A 21,115-nucleotide genomic window follows, 5' to 3' on the forward strand; every position below is an offset into this window, starting at 1 on the left:
AGAGGAAGACCCCAGCTTTCATCCCGACCCCCCCCAGCAACAGCCGGCGCAACCACAGAAGTTACAGGCATATAAGGGGACTGTGAGCGGGGGAATTTCGCGCGCCGTTGGTGGAGCAGGAGACTCCCCGGCCGCCCAGCGCTGTTTTGCTTACTTGTGACTTGCTCAATTATTCTATTAAATTGGAATTTATGCAACCCGGCCCGAGTGGTTGTCAATTTGTCGCGTTTACCTATAACACAATCAAAACTACTTGAGGTATTTCCTAGTAAACTATCCTGTAATCATATGGACACAAGGTCCCAGGTTATACTGCAGATGGTGCAACATAAAACATTGCACTATTGGGCCTTATCAGCTACTTTTAGAAACACAGTGGAAAAATGTAAGGTATCTATATTTACTGGTGTATAAAAAAATTATCAGGGATGGGAGGAAGAAAAAGGAATGAAAGTTATTGCAGAAGTGAGCATTTGTGTAAGACTTTGTGAATCTCTTTGAATGTGCATGAATACTTACTGTATTTATTTAAAGTCACATTTGACACTTTCAGAAAATGATGTATGCATTTCCCTCCTTGTAAATTGCATTTTGCGTACTAAAACCATTAGTCGTTAACTAGAATGAGTTATTTTGAGGTTATTATTCTCACTTGGCCAGATTTAAGGAGCAATCTATGCTGTCCATTAAATTCATGAAAAGTTAGCTGAATGTTTTCAGACGTGCTAAGGGTATTAATTATACTGAGAAAAAAAACCCTAAAGCTCTGAAGTCTGCAAGCTCTGGGTTTTTTTTTTGTTTTTTTTTGTTTTTGTTTTAAATGGTGGCTGGAGCTTTAGTATACAATATTTCAATCTGTAAAAATTTTCTCTTACAGTTCTGTGAGGAAGAAGTCTTTTCACCAAGCTGCTAAAATTGAACACTTGGGTTTCTAGAAGGTTATTTTATCTTCATCAGTAACCGTGGACTTTTATTGCTTGTTTAAACATTCATGAAATAATTTTATTGTAATTCCTATTATTTGTTAAAATTTGAACTTATGAAACAAATATAGATGGTGCTATTCTTACTTTTTTTATTTTATTTAATAGAAAGTATGCAAGCCATTATGAATTAACTCTTGCACTCATGCAGTAATAACCCATGAGTTCTGCTTGTGTGAGGTTATATTATTTCCGGACTAGAGAATGTTAGTAATGGTAACCTCTTTAGAGGCACTGTCTTTCTGGAAGCTGAAATATTACCTCTTGAACACTCCGTCTGTTCCTGTTTGCAAGCATAACTGTGATATAAAATACAGTAGTGAATTTATTTCCTTAAAGAAACTGTCTTACCAACAAGCTAGAAAAAAAGAAGAGGAGAGAGAAAAGATGGTTAAGAAGCGCATTGTGGAACTACTGTTCTTTTCATCTAGCATCAGCTATAGGAAAGTTAGATGTCTAGAGATAGCTAGCTATCTAACCTCATTCTAAGCTGTGTGGAGGGGGCAATGATCTTTCCCAAAGACAATCCTAAGGCAGGTGTTTGAAATGGTAATACGTGTTGGCCTCTGAATGTACCAACCTTTTTGCACAGTGGAAGGACATTAGATGACAAAGGGCTAAAAGCATGATCAGTAGGGCCACAGCAATACTGAGCACTGCAACACCTAATGTTGTACAGCACTTGATTGTAACTGAAATGCACAACTGAAGAGAACTGAAAGTATCAGAGAAAATGAAAATAGCATATTTTGCTTAGTCTAAACCCAAAGAAATGCACGGCTGAGGGAGGAGAGTACAGTCAGAGGAACAAATATTAGACAGAGAAAAACTATAAAGTTAAAAGATAGTGGTGGCCCTAAGAGTATGACTATAAGTAGTAAAAATGATTTATGAGTATAAACATTTCATAACTATATTTAAAAACAGCAGAGGATTGAAATTACTTCCAAAAGGAGAATTTGACTGATTTAGAAAGAAAATTATGTGATGGAATTGCCAGTGATAAAACTGAAGTATAGTGTATGACTGAAGTCTCTTACAGTCCTATGCTCATGAAGGTAGGAGGCTGCGACTTTTTTTTGATTGTTTTAATGTGAAAAGGAGCCATCCCTGCTCTGTTCTTTTCACAGAATCACAGAATGGTTGAGGTTGGAAGGGACCTCTGGAGATCATCTAGTCCAACCCCCCTGCTCAAGCAGGGTCATGTACAGCACGTTGCACAGGATCATGTCCAGGCAGGTTTTTAATAGCTCCAGAGAAGGAGACTCCACAGCCTCTCTGGGCAACCTGTTCCAGTGCTCTGTCACCCTCACAGTGAAGAAGTTTTTTCTCATATTCAGATGGAACTTCCTGTGTTTCAGTTTGTGCCCATTGCCTCGCATCCTGTTGCTGGGCACCACTGAGAAGAGTCTGGCCCCATCCTCTCAACACCCTCCCTTCAGATACTTGTACACGTTAATAAGATCTCCTCTCAGTCTTCTCTTCTCCAGGCTAAACAGGCCCAGCTCTCTCAGCCTTTCCTCATAAGAGAGATGCTCCAGTCCCCTAATCATCTTTGTAGCCCTCCGCTGGACTTGCTCCAGTAGTGCCACATGCCTCTTGTACTGGGGAGCCCAGAACTGGACGCAGTACTCCAGATGCGGCCTCACCAGGGCTGAGTAGAGGGGGAGGATCACCTCCCTCGACCTGCTGGCAACACTCTTCCTGATGCACCCCAGGATCCCATTGGCCTTCTTGGCCACAAGGGCACATTGCTGCCTCATGGTTAGCTTGGTGTCCACCAGCACTCCCAGGTCCTTCTCCGCAGAGCTGCTTTCCAGCAGGTCAACCCCCAACCTGTACTGGTGCATGGGGTTATTCCTCCCCAGACGCAGGACCCTGCACTTGCCTTTGTTGAACTTCAGGAGGTTCCTCTCCGCCCACCTCTCCAGCCTGTCCAGGTCTCTCTGAATGGCAGCACAGCCCTCTGGTGTATCAGCAGCTCCTCCCAGTTTTGTATCGTCAGCAAACTTGCTGAGGGTGCACTCTGTCCCTTCATCCAGGTCATTGATGAAGAAGCTGAACAAGACTGGACCCAGTACTGACCCCTGGGGGACACCGCTAGCTACAGGCCTCCAACTAGACTGTGCCACTGATCACAACTCTCTGAGCTCTGCCATTCAGCCAGTTCTCAATCCACCTCACTGTCCACTCATCTAGCCCACACTTCCTGAGCTCGTCTATGAAGATGTTATGGGAGACAGTGTCAGAAGCCTTGCTGAAGTCAAGGGAGACAACATCCACTGCTCTCCCCTCAGCTACCCAGCCAGTCATTCCATCATAGAAGGCTATCAGATTGGTTAGGTGTGATTTCCCCTTGGTGAAGCCATGCTAACTACTCCTGATCACCTTCTTGTCCTTCACATGCTTGGAGATGGCCTCCAGGATGAGCTGCTCCATCACCTTTCCGGGGATGCAGGTGAGGCTGACTGCCCTGTAGTTCCCTGGCTCCTCCTTCTTGCCCTTTTTGAAGACTGGGGTGACATTGGCTTTCTTCCAGTCTTCAGGCACCTCTCCTGTCCTCCATGACCTTTCAGAGATGATGGAGAGTGGCCTAGCAATGACATCTGCCAGCTCCCTCAGCACTCGTGGGTGCATCCCATCAGGGCCCATGGATTTGTGGGTGTCAAGTTTTCTTAAATGATCTCTAACCCACTCCTCCTCCACCAAGGGAAAGTCTTCCTTTCTCCAGACTCTCTCTTGCCTCCAGGGTCTGGGGTTCCTGAGGGCTGGCCTGAGCAGTAAAGACTGAAGCAAAGAAGGCATTCAGTAACTCTGCCTTCTCTGCATCCTTCATCACCAGGGCACCCACCCCGTTCAGCAAAGGGCCCACATTTTCCCTAGTCTTCCTCTTGCTACTGATGTATTTGAAGAAGCCCTTCTTGCTGTCCTTGACATCCCTTGCCAGATTTAATTCCAAATGGGCCTTAGCCTTCCTTGTCGCATCCCTGCATACTCTGACAACATTCCTATATTTCTCCCAAGTGGCCTGTCCTCCTTTCCACTTTCTGTATACTTCCTTCTTCTGGTTGAGTTTTGCCAGGAGCTCCTTGCTCATCCATGCAGGTCTCCTGCCTCCTTTGCTTGACTTCCTACTCATAGGGATGCACTGCTCTTGAGCCTGGAGGAGGTGATGTTTGAATATTAACCAGCTCTCTTGAATGCCCCTTCCTTCTAGGGCCATAACCCATGGGATTCCTCCAAGTAGGTCCCTGAAGAGGCCAAAGTTTGCTCTCCTGAAGTCCAGGGCTGCGATCCTACTTAGTGCCCTGCCCCCTCCTCGCAGGATCCTGAACTCCACCATGTCATGGTCACTGCAGCCAAGGCTGCCCCCAACCTTCACATCTTCCACCAGTCCTTCTTTGTTTGTTAGTACGAGGTCCAGCAGCACACCTCTCCTTGTTGGCTCCTCCACCACCTGTGTCAAGAAGTTGTCACCAATGCTCTGCAGGAACCTCCAGGACTGTTTGTGCCTAGCTGTGTTGTCTTTCCAGCAGATATTGGGGTGGTTGAAGTCCCCCATGAGAACCAGGGCCTGTGATTTTACACTTATCTAGATAAGGCAACTTCTTAAATACTAAATCTAGTGGTTAGTGAACTTGATTTGATGTAGGAGACATGGATTCAATTCCTTTTCATATTTTGAGGATTCAAACTCATCTCCAGCAATTTATTTTGGAGCATGCCCAACTACTTAACCATAAACTGTCTTGGAAGACTGCTAATCTGCACCTGCTGCTGGTTCTAGGGTTCATAAATAAGTTTCAATTGGTAAAAGAAGTGAAACACTAGGAAGTACAATTTTTAATCAAGAGATTAGAACACTTGTGTGGGAGACAGAAATCCTGAGTTCCAGTTCGTGCCCCAAAGACAGCTTACAGGTCTTATCAAATGATTGTTCAACATGGAATACACAGGCAATCTCTGGACCAGGGATTAGAACTGAGGAGTTCTGCTTCCCAGGTAAATGCCCAAGATTGTTATTATTATTATTACTATTATTATTATTATTGCTATTATTACTACTATTATTACTATTATTTATGTGAGGTCGCCCTACTCAATAAAGCTGTTGGTATCTCTCAAGAGACATTAAAATGGAGGTGGTTTACATTTTTGTAATCTCTATCTTGTATCTCTACATTTCTATTATGAAACTTGATACTATGGAAATGTTTTGAATTCCATGCAAAAATGAATTGCTTCATCACCATCTTTAAACATTCATCGAGACTCAGTTCCTTTCTATGTCATACTCCTGCCCATGCTACCCTCCCTACACATCCTTTCCAGAATCTGATTCAGCTGGGATAGAGAGAGGAAATGGGATGTTTTAATCTGAAATCACAACACAGTAGAATTTGAGGCAGATACATAATGGTTTCTTTGTGTCTTGTGTCTGTATTACATCTATGTGAGGAAACTGCAGAAATTCCCTCCCTGAAAGATCGGTCCAAGGATGCTGTTAAGAAAGACCTTTTTTTGAACATTCTATTTAAGAACTTTGCGGTGGACAGATATCAGAATTTCTACACTTTTTACAGCTCTCAACAGTTAAAGCTATCATGAAGATTTACATTCTCCTAGAACTGCACACTCTTTACTCATATATAACCTTAGAATAGGGCAGTCTTTGTGGGATTTCTCATTATATCCTGACATATCCAAAACAAAGAAAATAAAGAGATGCTGCGTGCCAAATACCTCATATAAACAGTATGTGTGAGACATTTGGCACATACCAAATGTATGTCAAAATGTAAAAGCCTCACTTTGTGGACCAAAAAAACGTGATTAAACTCAGCTGCAGAGCCATGGCTCCTATTTGAGAGACACCTGGCTTGCTTGCTGGTGGTATCAGACCACACAGATTGTACAGCAGCCTGCTCTCAGAGCCCTGCAATCCAAACCCCACTCATGCATATACAGGAGTCCCACCACTGCAGTGTCATTGAGGACCACCCTGATGGCACAGTGAAGCATACAAAGCGCTTCCTGGGGGGAAGCAGAGTCAGAAGCAGCTCTTGCAGTTCCCTTTTGAAGACATAGCACACAGTCCTTGTGTCACTGACATCTGACTGCAAAACAATGTGTGGCTTGGAGAGAGCAGAAGCCAAACCAGCTTGGATAAAGACACCTACTTCCATGGGTTTTGGCTCAGATCCACTGTGCTTGGGAGGACTGGGCTGCCAGAATTCAAGGCAGCGATGCCAGGGTAGAATAGTCCTTCTGTGCTGTCTACACTCCGTTCATTTCCCCAGTAGCTGATGAAAATGCACAGTCATTTTTTTTTCTGTACTAGAAAAACAAAAGTTATCATTTTTAAAAATGTTTTTTGAACATTCTGAACAGCCTAATTTTGAGATTAAACCACTTGGAATTTGGACAACATTCTAACACCTTGAAACGCTGCATGATTGGAAGCGGTATTTCATAAAACTGTCTTTTTTGGGTGGTTTATAAAATGTGATGTGAATGTTTCATGAAATCAGTAACGGGGAAGGACGGTTAATTGGAATATAGAGAGCTTTGTGGCAAAATCTGCATGGGGCACATTGACTTCATGTCATTCTTAGCACAAATGTTACCATAGAGAAGAGAATGATCCCCTTTTACTCTTTAAAAGAGCTGACCTAATAAAAATGATATGAATGTATTCCACCATTATTATTATTATTTATTTCTTATTACGCTTATAATAAGCTAGGTGCTTTCCAAACAGAAAAGCCACAGTCCCTGCCCCAAGGAGCTCACAATCTAAAGATGGACAAGTAGAGAGGAGTGAAGGAGAGGGGGTCCACAGAGATGTCAAGAAGTTAAGGTGGAAATCAAACATATCTTAGTAATCAGATGTCGTGTGAATGCATTGTTGCAAAGCTATGCAAACTATTTCCCAGTTACCTCTCGCACTTTCCATCATGGTTCAACTAATTCACTCCTAGGTGACATGGCACAGGTAGACATAAAGGAAAGAAGCTCTTGGTAATGTGAGCTCAGAAGGAATACAGCATGTGTAAAGTAGAGCAGGGAAACTCATCCAAAAGTATAGAGATGGGAGGGGTTTATTTGTGTTTTCAAAACTCAGTTCAGTACCAGGATAGTTTAGATCCAGAATACTATGGCTTCAGATCAGCTCTTACAAGGTGGGAGTTACCTGTCAGGTATTCCACCTGCTTTGTCCTCATGTCATGCTTGTTTTACAGTGCTAGGGATATAGGATGTAAGCATACTCTATGCATCTGGAGGACCTTTACTATAGGCTAATATAAACTACAAGATATATCATAACAAGGCTATGGAAGTTAAGAATGAGATGACCACACTGGTGCAATATATTCACATGTTTCAATGGGAGGAGAAAGAGGCTGAATGGTGGTGGGAGTTGGAGAGTGGTCTTTCTTAGGTCAGTTGTGAACTTACATTTTAATAATGTAGGACACCAGTCACAGATTAAAAAGAAACAGACTGTTTAATTTTAAAAATACTGTTTTTGACTAAGACAATAAGTCACTCATAAGTTATGAAAAATACTATTAAGTTTTCTTTATACATTTAAATGTCTAAGTATTTGTTATAAAACCTCCAATCAATCAGGTACCCCCAAACTCTGAAACTGTCCAAGAAACTCTTTTAAGGTTTACCTTTAAAAACTTCTCAGCAAATTACCATATTTTTTCCAAGTACTCTGGGGTTCACTGTCTATTTATTCCCAAAACATCTTGCTCTTAGCAAATACAAGTGTATTGTGAAGGCAGAAGCTAATAAGCAGTTGAACATTAAAGTGCATAGGTTGTCCACATTTGGAAAAATAAATGTTCGAAGAAGCAGTAGCTGTTCTGATTACGGATTCCTGGGGAATAATCCATCATCAATTTTTAGCAAGCCACGAATATTTCTTTTACTATAAGGAAAGAAACATTTTTTTACAATCTTCAAATCCTGCAAATGCATTTCTAACAGTATCAGGAAGGTCAGAATCCTATTGCTGCAAGGGGAGGCTGTAATTAAATAATCAAATAGAGAGATCATTCATAATTTACAGGTATTCATGTTCTTTCAATAAATAATATACTTTATGTTTTTATTCTTTATAGCTTTTGAAGCAGATCAAGTTTCTAGCAATTTAAATAAATGGTTCTAATAGACTAACATGTATTGTGTTGACAGGAACCGCTTATGATTGTTACATTGCCCAGAATCTTTAAGAACCTACAAAGTTAGATAAAGGCTTACAAGTCTCTTAAGCTACTTTTTATTTGCATAGAAAAATATTTATCATAGGAGTCAACTATCATATGAGAGAAATTGCATTTGTTGTAATTGAAAAAGATAGCTAAAAAGTTTCTGTGGGTTATTGCAACAATACAAGAATACAAGATGCTTCCATTTATTAAAAAATGTAAAACAAACTGTGAAAGCTAAAGCAGGCTACAAAACAGAAGGTCCCCTTGTTATCTTTCTCTTGACTACTATGTTACAAGATCATGTGCCACAGCTGAGTACTATAAAGTGTAATTCTGCATTTGCTAATATAATTCTTAAAACATTTTCCCCCAAAAGCACTGTGCAAAATATATATATTTGTAAATGCTTCCTCCTATATGGGTCACAACCTTGTTATCACATAGTCACCCTGATCGATTGTTTCATGTTTCTCATCACAGTCAACTTTAATGTCCAGCTTCTTGTCCAGCTGATCCTGTGGCGTTGCTGGTTCTGAGTTTTGTAACTCCATTTTCTCAGTTTCTGAAGCACAAATATTTCCCTCATCTTGTGAATCTGAAGAGTCACTATTATTTTGTGACTCAGATAACATGCCGTTTCCATCAGGACTTTGGATGCTTAATTCACAGTTCATGGTCAGTTCTTCTTCCAGTTCAGCAGTTTTCTCACATTGTTCTTCTGCCTGTTGACGGGAAACCTCTTCAGAAACAGTATATATTTTATTTGTACTCTGCTCCACAGAGTTTGTTTTTGATCGTCTGTGAAATAACCCAAAATTTTTTATGTCTGTTACAAAATTCACCCGCTTTTGTTTCTCCTTAGTGGACTCTGACACCATCATTGCTGAGCCGTTGCTCACATTATGTGCTTCAGAGGCAATAGTGGCTGATCTTGGGTGAATCATGGTTGTTATGTCAAAAAGGCTGAAGGTCTTTTTCTTTCCTTTCTTGTTTCCCTCATTCTCACTCTTTTCTTCAGTTTCTGACAAGGAGGCAGTGTCTTTGTTCATCTTTGGATTCTGCAAATTAGATAGCTTGCTTCCTTTTAACAAACCCAGGACTTCAAAACGAAAGCTGGAAATATCTTGTTTTAACTCCTAAAAATTAGGAAGAGAAAACATTTGAATATGAAATCTAATTTGACTTTTCTTCTTGTAACTAAAAAAAAAAAAAAAGATGAAAAAAGGGTTATGCTAGGCATCAGTAATAAACTTCAACATATGGATGGTGCCTGACATCTTCAAGGTACTTTGCAAACTCTGTCTAATGGATCCTCACTACTTTCAGGTGAGGCAGAAAAGTGATCAGCAATTTTATCATGGTGAAACTTGAGAGGAAATGTGGGTTGCCCTGGACTACTCACAGAAATCACCAACAGTGGTAGAGGAAGGAGTCTGGATAACTTGAAGACTTACAGCCATCTACTAAATAGTGTTATCCCATTATAAGTACAGCATTTTGACCAGCTGTTAACACCTTCCTACATACAAACACACACTCGCATGCATGCACACACATGCACGCTTCCCTGTGAGTAGCACACAGGAACTGCACGTAGAACTTATTTCATTTACCCTAGCTGTTTGGTAGCTGGACATCTAAGAGCTAATTATCCCTTTATACATTTATGTCAATGGAACCTGTCTCAGGAATGCCTGTCTCAGGAAAAGACACATCACTTTCAGGAGATGCCTGTTTCTCTTCATTGTCTGTAAAGGGATAATGGAGCAACTAGCTAAAACTTTGACTTTGTCTTCTGTGTGCCTAAGTTGTGGCAGGTGAATATTATTTTGGATGATATTTGGTGTTTGGGGAAACAATAGTAAGAAAACTCTTTGATGCTCAAAATATACAGTGACGATGTAAAAGTTGTGGTTCGTATGACCCTGATAATTTCATCTGTGTAGACAGATTTTAATATTTGACTGCTTGATTAAGGTTTCCATCTATTAAGCCACAGAAAAAGTGTTCTATATACAAATGCACAGCAGCACTCTATAGCAGATAATGAGTGTTTCCTAAGGTGCTGAAACTATTTGCATCTTGCTTTAGCAACTATATTGTTACACATACTTAGCCCACTTTGGCATCCCTTTACATGGGCACAATTTGATCTAGCTGATAAAACTGATTTTCTCTCCAGCTAAAAGAAGAAGGAGACTTGCTGGAGTCCATGTACAATAATATCTGTGTGTGGTCCATCAAGACACATACACTGTTCTAAAAAGGAAGTTTAATGCTACCTATACATCTGGGTAGTGTGAGAAATGTACTTCACGGTCATCTAATATCCTCTTAAAATGCCAATTAACATGTAAATAAATATGTACCTTAAAATTTTCTTCTGTCAGTCCCTCCTCAGTTTTGGCATCTCTTATCATTGCTGCAACATATCGCTTAACCAGATTTCTCATAACTTCCTAAAAATATAAAATACTGTGTTAGTTTTCTTCATAATATTACTAACCCTACATTCATTGATTTCTGCTTGACTTCTTTGCTTTTTTAAAACATGACAAAAATGTACAAACCTTTGATCTCGTTAAAAGCTTGGCATGCTTTTTGATCGAAAGTGGTGATATTCATTATCCTAAGAATGGCTGTATTGGGTTAGACTAAAGGTATATCTCAAGCCAGTATCTTGCCCTCTGACAGTGATCAATTGCTGATGCCTCATGACAAGTATAAGCCTAGTGCGGCTGTATGATGTTATTTCCAGCTATATTCTCCCAAGCCTCCTGTGATCTGAGATTCAGGGACTTCCTGAATCAAAAATGACAGCTCTAGGTTTAATGATCTGCGACAGGTTTGCCCTGTCTATTTTGGACTTGTGTAAACTCTCAGCATCCAGAAGTCCTCTGCCAACGAATTCCATGGTACAGATGGCAGACTCCTTTGGGGCTTTTGCTTGTTTTTAACCTGTTCTCTGATTGTTTCCTTTGATGCCTCCTGCTTCTAAGAATCATCTAATTATTTAAGTTGAAGGCATGTCTGATATAGTTGACCCCCCCAACCCAAGTAGGGCTGTCTCTGAAGTTGTGTCAGGTTGCTCAGGGCCATGTCCAGTCAAGTGCTGAATATCTGCAAGGGTGGAGATGCTACAGGCTCTCCAAGCAACTTTTTCCAGTGCTTAACCACCCTCACTGTGATGACAATTTTCCTTGCATCTAGTCAGAATTTCCCATGCTGCAACTTTTGTCCATTGCCTCTTGTTCTTTTGCTGTGCACCTCCAAGAAAAATCTGGCTCCATTTTCTCTGTAGCCGCCCACTATGTAACTGAAGACAGTAATTAGATCCCTGCTTAACCTACTCCAGGCTGAACAAACACAGATCTCAACTTCTCCTTTTATGTCAGACCTCTAACCATCTTGGTGGCCCTCCACTGGACTTGTTCCAATTTGTCAACATCTTTCTTGTAGTGGGGGGCCCAAAACAGGACAACGTGCTTCAGATACAGTCTAACAGTTGCTGGACGGAGAAGAATAATCACTTCCCTCAGACTACTGCCTACATTCTTAGCAGCCCAGTACATGGTTGGTATTTGGTTTGAAAAGAGATGCTAAACAGCTGCTCTGTGTTCACCTTCTCCATGATTTTATAGGTCCCTATTATACTCTCCACAGCTGTCTCTTTTTCATGTTGGAAAGTCTCAGTTTACATAGTCATTTCTCATATGGAAATTATTTATTGCCAAACTTTCAAGCATATGACCGACATCTTGGTTAGCTTGCACCCTTTTTAACACAACAGTAATAGAACATAAATTTGAAAATAATCCCTAAACTAAATAATCTCCAAAAAAAACCCCAAGAGGCTGAAGCAAGAAGGAATCAGAGAAAGAACAGATCTGGGCAAAGGGATTATTAAGGGGCAGTATCTCTGGGAGACCAGAGCTGGAGAGGAAGAGATCAAGGTCAGGCTCTGATGGAGTGTGCCAGTTAGCTGAACGTATGGTGCTGCTGAATCTCAGGCAGGGGGGTAGGACTATCTGTTTTTGTAGAGGTAATCTGTTTTACAGCAGGAAAAATACTGTTGAGTGTATTATTACTCTAAATAGACAACCCTACCTCCCAAATGCTGTTGTTTCATCACCAAATTTTGCGCTCTTTTGCTGGAGATGAAATAAGGGTTTTTTTGTTTGTTTCTTTCTGGTGAAATTCCTTCTTCCTCCCCCTCTGCTGTGCCCCCCCCCCCCCCCAATCCCAAAGGTCTTCTTGGAGGCATAGAAAAATAATTGCCCAAAATATAAACACAGGCTTTTACCTGGTACTGATGATGTCTTCTCAGATTGTCAGCTGCACGCCTCTGAAAAAAAAAGGAAAACAACAAAAAGCATGAATCTCTCTCTGGTTACAGTGGTAGTAAAATACATAAAGCATGGTAAAACAACAGGTCTGTGTGGTCTGTGGTAACCAGCAAGCTGAGAAAGATGGTTCAAAGTCTGTTGAAAAGTAGTAGTGTTGGAGCAAAGCCTGTCATTAGCTATACAGAGGGGAGACTGTTGTCTTTGGAAAGGCAAAGTGGATTTTCTACATTTTCATCAATGTGCTGCTGTTCCAGCATTGACATGGGCTGGTGGGGAGGGCAGGTCTGTGCTTGCAGAGCCCAAAATCACTGATCTGAGATAAAGGGGAACAATGTGATCATGTCACTCATTTGCACAGATTAAAGGATATTTTACTGAACTGAGACGAGCTCAACATAAAAATGGTGTGTGCAAAACACTGGGAATGTTTCCTAATATCTCATTTAAGATAGAGCTATTCAATGCCTGCAGTGTAAAACTATCTTAAAGAGAAAATTTACTGCTTAGTTCCCTGCTAAAAAACAATTGCTCACACAGAGGGGTATGGAAGAGAGAACCTTAGCTGTGTAATGCAGAGTTTAGTGTAATTAAGGAGGCAGAGATAAGAGAGATAGTAACTCTGATGAAGAACAGCAAAAAGAAGTTTGGCAAGATGAAAACACAGTACAGTCTATGACAAAGTGTCACAAGAGATTATACTGTCATATCTAAGGGGTCTCCAAAAGAAGATGGGGAAAAAAAGCTGTGAAATAATCCAAGAACTACTGCTGTCCTCAATAACACATTGAGCCACATCTCTCTTTATTCTCTACCTCAGTTATCCCTGATTGGTGAAAGAGAGACTTACTATTTTTATTCGGCTTCTTATATCTGCTACTGGCAAGACAAGCATATGTCTGACTATTGGTTGCACTTCCACAAAGCAGAACACTTTAAGGCACCTTAAAACAGAATAAATTAAATCTGAGGGACTCAATAAAATTGACCTCAGTTACATAATGAGGCATGCTCAGTAAGGTATTTTGTTCTTTTAGCTCTATTCTTCTGCTTGAAACTCATTGGCAATTTACTTATGATTAACAATTTTCCTATACTTGAAATTGCTTTCCGCTTTATGGTTGATTTCATGTTTGTAATTAATTTCAGGAATGAGACAGCTGTATGGTTGGGCTTGGAAAAAGTGAACAGAAAGAAAAACACCAATATTTCCTAATTTCTCTGAACAGACACTGTGCAGAATGGCTTCATCTGACTAACCATCTGATTTTCAGTGGTTTTTCGCGTCATGTTTCTGCATCTTATGTCACCCACCCAAAGAGACGATAGAAATTCATCGTGTTTAATAGGAGGAGGGAAGGGAGTGCCTGTCCACCCCCACGTGTCCACAGAGGGCAAGTTAGTGCTGGAAAGACCGAGGCCCTCCCTCCACCGGTCGTTAACCAGTTTAATTTTCTGATGTTTCAGAGCTGGCCACACGATGGAGGTGTTTCATTCCTGCTGAGAGAACACCAGGAGAGTCTGAGGAATACTAGCGCACACAATAACAGATCTGACTCATAGGTAAAGGGAAAAACACTCTAAAATGTAATTGAAACACACTTCAGTTCACGTAGAGCTAATAATTCCAATAAATAAAACAAATGCTGGCTCTTATCTTGCAGAATACTTTCTGCATTAGCTGTCTACTCTGGTTTACTTTACAGTGAAATGCAAAATAAATGAATAGGTTTAAATTCTGTGCCCATAAGAAGCCAAATCTGATTTACCACTTTTTAAAACCAATTGTGGAACTCCCAGAAAAAGAAGCTGTGTCTTTTAGGGTTAAATGTCAACAACTGGGATTGTGGATGACTATGCAAACCAATTTATCTGTGTAGTAGAGTGTCCAGAATAGTTGCACTGCACTTACATTTGCTTTCTACTCAGAACACTGAGAAGATGAAAAAGAATTACATTTAATGATGTATGTGCATACACAGACACATACACACTGCACAGGCAAATATGCATGAACATAACCCATCAAACTTGCTCCTGTCATTTCTCTATCTCCTATTTAAATGTTCAGATTCAATCTCCAGTTCATAATCTCCTTTGGCTTCCTTCTCAAAGCAGAATGAAACCTTGCTAAAGCATATATGAAAATTAAGCTACTTACTGTAAAGAAAATGGAATTAATACTCATATCATCCTTATTTAGTTCTCAATTACACTGTTTTTCTCTACCTGCTCATAGTCTAACTTGTGGATGCTCCCAATTTGTTTCAAGTAACCACTGGGCTATGTGCATGAAGAAGTGTTGAAAACCGTGGCTGATAAAGGAATAAAATTTAAATCTGCACATAAAATAGTAATGGAAGGAAGACAGAGTCTCATGGTGACAATATTCTATGAGATCATGAAATTGAAGGGAGGTACTTATCTTTTATCACTTATCAAAAGGGGGCACTAATCTTATTTGGGAAGCTTTAACAATATTTTTACTAGTAGTGATAGTTGTTTTAGTCTTTCTGTGTATGTCATTGCTAGCAATTTGTACTGTTTGGAAAAAAAAAATCTCTTTAGCTTTCAAAAATTAGCAGTGTTAAATTCCTTTTCTTGCTGTGTTTTATCAAAAATATATCTTTTATAAATCAGGCGCTCAAATTTAATATCTGTCTTTGACTTCAAAGAACTTTGTGATAAAGGTCCAGAAAATGTAAAGATTGTCTGAAGCCATGGGATACGTTCCTCAATTTGAATGGAAGCAACCCAGAAAAAAGGTAAGAACTCATCTGTGTTATCAGCAAGGTCTTCCCATGGTCAGTCCTTGGCTACACAGTAAACAGGCTCCACATTATTGCTTTCCGTTACAGGTGGAAGGGGTTATTTTTTCCCTTAATTTTCAATAATGCATACACATCACAGAGAAAATGTAAAATAATTGTATTGACTTAGGAGTCACACCATTTTCCACTATGACAAATCATAATCATTATCATGTAGGGTGTCTGGGAAAATGGCATAAAAAAACTGGATAGCTGTAAAAGAGGTAATTGTTTGTTTAAACATCAGCTGCACAAGAAAATGCTCAAGACGTGCCCAGCAAATCTTTTGTCTCTTCTGAAATACTTAAAATTATGGGTAAAAACCCCCCACTTTTTGGTAACTGATCAGGCACAAAATGGAATTAATTTGAGGAAAATAGTATAATTTATTCCATTTGGGATTTGGGATTCTTTTCTTGTATCTCTTCTTTTTGGAAACAGGAATGGATTTCAGATGGCCAAGGGGAGTAGCCTTGAGACATCCAAAGACATTGGGTAGTGAAGAAAACTTCAGCCAATAGAATTGCATTACTAATCTGACTTTTGCAAAGGTGAGCTGACAAAGTTAACAGAGCTACTATATATAGCTTAAAGAGCAGCACAGGCTGTTATTTCAGAGTTTTAAGTGTAGGAGATACTTTGTGATAATAGCTAAAGAGAATGCTGCATACCTGGGATATGTCAAAATGACAGAAAATAAAAAGGTGCTGAAATCTGAAAGGTAAAAGATCTCTCTTTGATTAATAACAGCTGAAGTGCTAGTAAATTACATGTGAACATCCTGGCCTTCCTGTGCTGTCAGCAACCTGTGGCTAGAGGAGCTCCAATCAGCATGTAGAGAAAGGTCGCATCAGTTGAGAAAGGCACCCTTGATTTCACCACCCCACTGCTTTGCCTGTCCTGACACACCAAACGATGCCAGAAATGGAGAAATGACATTCAAGGAGAATTTAATTAGTCAGCTCTCTTCAGAGGCACCTCACTTCCCTGCAGACACTGTTCTTTCCTCTGACAGCATTGTAGATGGTCCTCCCAAGCAATCCTGCTATAGTTATCTCTACTGGCATTTTTCTTCTTTGTATGAGCCACATAAATCCTTTCACTGGCATGTCTGCTGTAAATGATCCTGGCCCTGAATCTTTTCTTTACCAGTTCTACATGCAAATAATGCCCTTTCAAGTTTTTTCAAGTTTTTTTTTGGTTGCTGTTGTTTTCTTTTTTCTTTTTCTTTTTTTACAATGGCTTGTTGGGTAGCATATTTATACACTCTTGATTCATTTCTAGCTCATGATATCTGGCTTTTTGGTGCTAAATTTTTTTACCCAGACATCATGCCCAATCCTTGAAAAATGCTGGCTATAACAAGTGAGATGTATTCTATTGTCTGTTTTCTATCCTTTAGCACTGACTCAACCTGTGGAAATCCACTACTGCTTTTTCTACTGGAAAACACCATAGTACATCACTGCCGATTAGAGTTTCCTCTCTAAACATGTAGATGTTTCAGAACAAAATGTTTTGAAATCTGAGTTGTACCACACAGGCAACATGGTATCCATACATCCATTTAGCCAATGTGAGAAAGTGAGGCTGAAATGGAATCTAAAGCTTTTATTCCCAACATGGGGCATAGGGAATGTATCGGAGTTCATACTGCAGGACTCATTGAAGAGAAGTAGGTTTAACCAAAACTCATCTTGCAGCTCTGAGGCCAGAGTTATTGTTGGTGAGATTCCAGTGACCTGGAGTCAGAGAGCTGTCAACTAAGATCTTTTGAATAAAAGGCAGAGAAAAGTCTTCATTTCCCTTCAGCTGCAAGAGCATAAAGGTTCTAAATCTAATTTTTGACACAGTTTGTACAGATAATTGACAAAGTTCCAGGAACCTGAGACTGAGCTGTGGGTGATGGAAATAACTTTTTCAAATCCAGAGAGCAGGACGTTCCCCTGGGACAAACTGCGAGATCACTACGGTGTGCCCATTGTTTCTCCAATGACTTAAGCTCTTTGTTGGGGAAAATCCAGTTAGCAGCATCTGGTTTATATCTATCCAAACCATTCATAGACATGACTGCTGGAATGAGTAATGGCTCTCAAGTGGCAGGTATGGACATATTTTTCATATGTGGAAATCAGGGTGCATAGAGCATACCCACATCCTACCCCATTTTGGAGCCTGGGTATAACTGGACCTAGAAACTGCAAGATGTTTCTAATTCAGGAAGCCCTAATGGGGTTTCTGTTATAGATGAGGAGCTAGCTGAAGAATTTACTAGTTTTATGAGATGCCCAGATGTACAGACTAAATCTGGCTGGTCAGCCACAGCCACTCACTTTCAAGGTAGCTCGAATTCTTGTTGCCATGACGGCTCAGCTGGTGAGCAGACTTCTTCAGAATAATTTCAGCTATACTTAGAGCTAAATAGTTATTCTATAATGAAAGTGAGGGAGGAATATGGTTGTATTGTCTCACGGAACTTTGGGATTGCCATTTTTTTTCTCATCGATCAAAATCTTTTGAAGTTTACTGTACACAAATTTAAAAATATCCTATATCTCTACTTCCCCCATGTCCTCTGCTCTCAAATAGCTCACTCATTAGCAGCCCTCATTCATTGAGCCAGCTTCTTTCTTTATAGGGAATCCAGGTTCAGCTCCTTCACTTCTGTTCTCCCAAGAGAGCACCTTTCCCCCCAGCGTCTTAGCTATTTTGAGATGGGAAATCTCTCCTATCAGAGCTGTTATGCTTGGTATAAATAATTAAATATTCACTGGAAATGGAAGTAAACCTGGGTCTCCCATAGCCCAAGCTATTTGCTATTCTTAGCATGTTCTCCTTTTCTCTCTCATCACAAATTCCATCCTGAAGCTGAAAAATCTTTTCCAACAAAAGCTTCTTCGAAAGTGTTATACATGTATGAAAAGTTTTGGTTTTGAGGAATTTGTATTTTTTTGATTAAAAAAAGAAAATGCTATGTGGAAAAATTCCCAACCAGCTCTATGTATAGACTCACTGACCCTTTGTTGCAGTAGTTTTCTAAAACCCAAGCTACTAATTCCTAGAAGCTGGTATTTATATGCCTCAGAAGGAGGTAGCCTCAGGAAAAAGTGTCTGACCTTTCTGAACCCCTTGCCTTGTCAAATAATTCAGTACAGAGGACCCTTTGTCCCTTTTTCCTTCTGCAGAGCTAGGAGTGAGTTGACTCCCAGAACTGCGGTTTGAGAGGGAAACAAAGGAAAAAATCCCTTATCCTGGATAAAAAGTCTGAAAGAGAACATTGTCCTGAAGGTTTTGTTGGGATGTGTAAGGGTATTTTTGATCTGTCCCAGTCAAATGGGTATTGTGTTAACCCACTCTAGATCCTCAGCTGCTATAAAGTGGCATCACTCCATTAATTTTAATACCATTTTATCAGTTTACAATCACTAATCATCCCTACCAAATGCTTAACAAATGCCTAGAAGCATTGCCCATGTAAGTACATCACTCTCCTGATTTGTTTCTCCTTTTAACAAAATCTCACTATTTTTCCTCTAGTTGCTCTCTGCACTTGCTTTTTTCCCTTGCTGGGTTACACTGTGATATTTTATTCTTGAAGCTTTTCATCACTTATTCTTGGTTCAGGTCTTTTATTTTTATTTCTGTCTGAATTAATATTTTTCTGTCTTGATTGTTTTTTTAATATTAGTTTTTGTATTTTTCACAGTTTTTCTTTCCTGCATTCCATTGCTAGTTTTTTTTCAGTGCTCATGCTTTTAAGACTCATTTTCAGGCTTTCTTTCCTATCTGCAAGTATGACAGCTAAGTCAAGCATATTTTCCTTTCTCAAGTGTAGATATTGCCCAACAAGATCAGGATACTGGCGTAAGCCTGGTTAGGAACTTTCCATAAGGAGGACAAAATTCATTCATCAGCTTATGAAATGTGAATTAGTTGTATATGTCACAATTCCTCTTTTGTCCGTACACCTCTGTGAACTTGTTCCTCGAGATATATCTCGTGATTAAACTCAATGACAGGATATGACAGGAGAAAAAGTAGGGAGAGTATTTCAGTTCACTTCTCAAGATACTGGGAAGGGAATACAGAGAAGAAAGAAAGATCTGTAGAGTAATGGTCCGGCAAAGAATCGTATCTTATCCTCTGGCTTCTTTGAAATGAGTTGCTACCAGGTTAAACTGCATAAGAACTAAACAGCATAAGGACCTTTCTCCTTCCTTTTGCCCACACATGAGACTCTCATACTCTCACTTAATGCTTTTCTATTTGAGCTCTTAACAGACTTTAAAACATTTATTCTTACTAAATACCTGTGGTGTAGGGGAAGTGCTATTATCAACATTTTATCCATGATGAGTTTCTTTATGCTGGACTTGCCTAATGCAGGCTAGTGAGTGGGGAGTGCACTTTATGGGCAATGTAGAAAATGCTCCTAGAGATTTATTTGTCCGTGGGTGAGGTTGTTGCCTGAGTATTTCCACTGGCAGTATAGAAAAACTGTGCTGATAACAGGTATCTCAACTGGATAAAGCTAGGAGGGACAAGTCCAGATCTACTTTACCTGCTCCAGCTAACAAAGAAAGTCTGTGGCTGAGATATTACACAGACGTCTGCTGAATCCAAAATGAAGGACTAATCTTGCTCCTCTTATGTGCCTTTCTCTACCCCTTTCCTTCCCTAGAAATTTCCGCTGCTAATCAGTACATTTAGAATAGGGCACTAATGTGATTCTGAGACAAACAGCTGAAGAGGAAAACTCTACCTCTAAATTCAAGTAAGTAAATCTAGGGAAGTGCTGTTAACTTTCAAAATGTTCTTTCTTTAATGGGAATAGCTTTTGGTAAAAATGTTTTTATGGCAAACCCATTTCATTATATATAGAGAGAGAAAGAGAGAGAGAGAAACCCCTGGCAAATTCTTTATATAAAGTTCTGTGGGTCTGAAATATTTCAATGATACTTGAAGTATAATACTTGACCTGGAGATCATCAAGGACCTCTGGGACTGGTAGACAAGTATAAATATTTGATCTCTGATATTTGTATTGCTTTTAATCTTTCTGGCAGAATCTGCAGATGGGCCACAATCATGTTTTCCTATTGCCATAGCACTGAAATCTGATGATGCTTTTTCATTAGTCAGATACGCTGACATGAATATATATATATAAAATAAAACCTATCTTTCCCTGCCAGAATTATTATGTAACCCATATTCACATTATTTGACAGTTCAGAGGCTTCCCAACTCTGTACAGCTGAGAAAAAAATTATCTATATTGAAAGGAGGACTACAAGCAGAGTAAAACACAGGACTTACCCCTATTGTTCCAAAACTTTCAGGTTTTCTTCTAATTTTTTTCTTGCACAGATGTCTCCATAACCATTTGATCAGATACCAGAGGGACTTTGGGCTTGGTATGACATTGAAAGGAGTAGGCAGAGTCCCTCCTTCTTCAAAGTAGCTCATCCAGAGTTTTGTTCGAGCAAACTTCCACTCAATGTCTGCATGATCCTGCACACAAGACAACAGCTCACATATTGCTGTGATTAGGCAGTGAAACAAACCTTTACAAAGGTCTGATAATCTAAAACTAGAACTAACCTGAAACACTAATGAATTTTCTCATTAAAATACCACCATCTTTTCTGTGACAGAAAAATCTTTAACACAAAGCAAAGTTTAAGTTGCTTTACTCCAGCAAAGGGAGTCTTTGGATATTGTATGTGTACAGTATATACCCACTTTCAAACTCT

The 21,115-nt window shown here is 39.8% G+C and overlaps 1 protein-coding gene across 1 annotated transcript in view; it reads right to left on the reverse strand.

The window, feature by feature from the left end:
• Positions 1-6,739: 6,739 nt before the first annotated feature.
• Positions 6,740-21,115, reverse strand: part of TRPC4 (transient receptor potential cation channel subfamily C member 4) — a 151,552-nt gene continuing 137,176 nt past the window's right edge. The window contains exons 8-11 of the mRNA XM_013948339.2: positions 20,679-20,873; positions 12,510-12,551; positions 10,576-10,665; positions 6,740-9,342 (exon numbers count right to left, since the gene is read on the reverse strand). Coding sequence (XP_013803793.1) covers positions 8,629-9,342; positions 10,576-10,665; positions 12,510-12,551; positions 20,679-20,873 — 1,041 coding nt within the window. The 3' untranslated portion in view covers positions 6,740-8,628. The remainder of the gene's footprint in view (positions 9,343-10,575; positions 10,666-12,509; positions 12,552-20,678; positions 20,874-21,115) is intronic.

Source organism: Apteryx mantelli, chromosome 1 (assembly GCF_036417845.1).
Source record: "Apteryx mantelli isolate bAptMan1 chromosome 1, bAptMan1.hap1, whole genome shotgun sequence".
Classification (NCBI taxonomy): Eukaryota; Metazoa; Chordata; class Aves; order Apterygiformes; family Apterygidae; genus Apteryx; species Apteryx mantelli.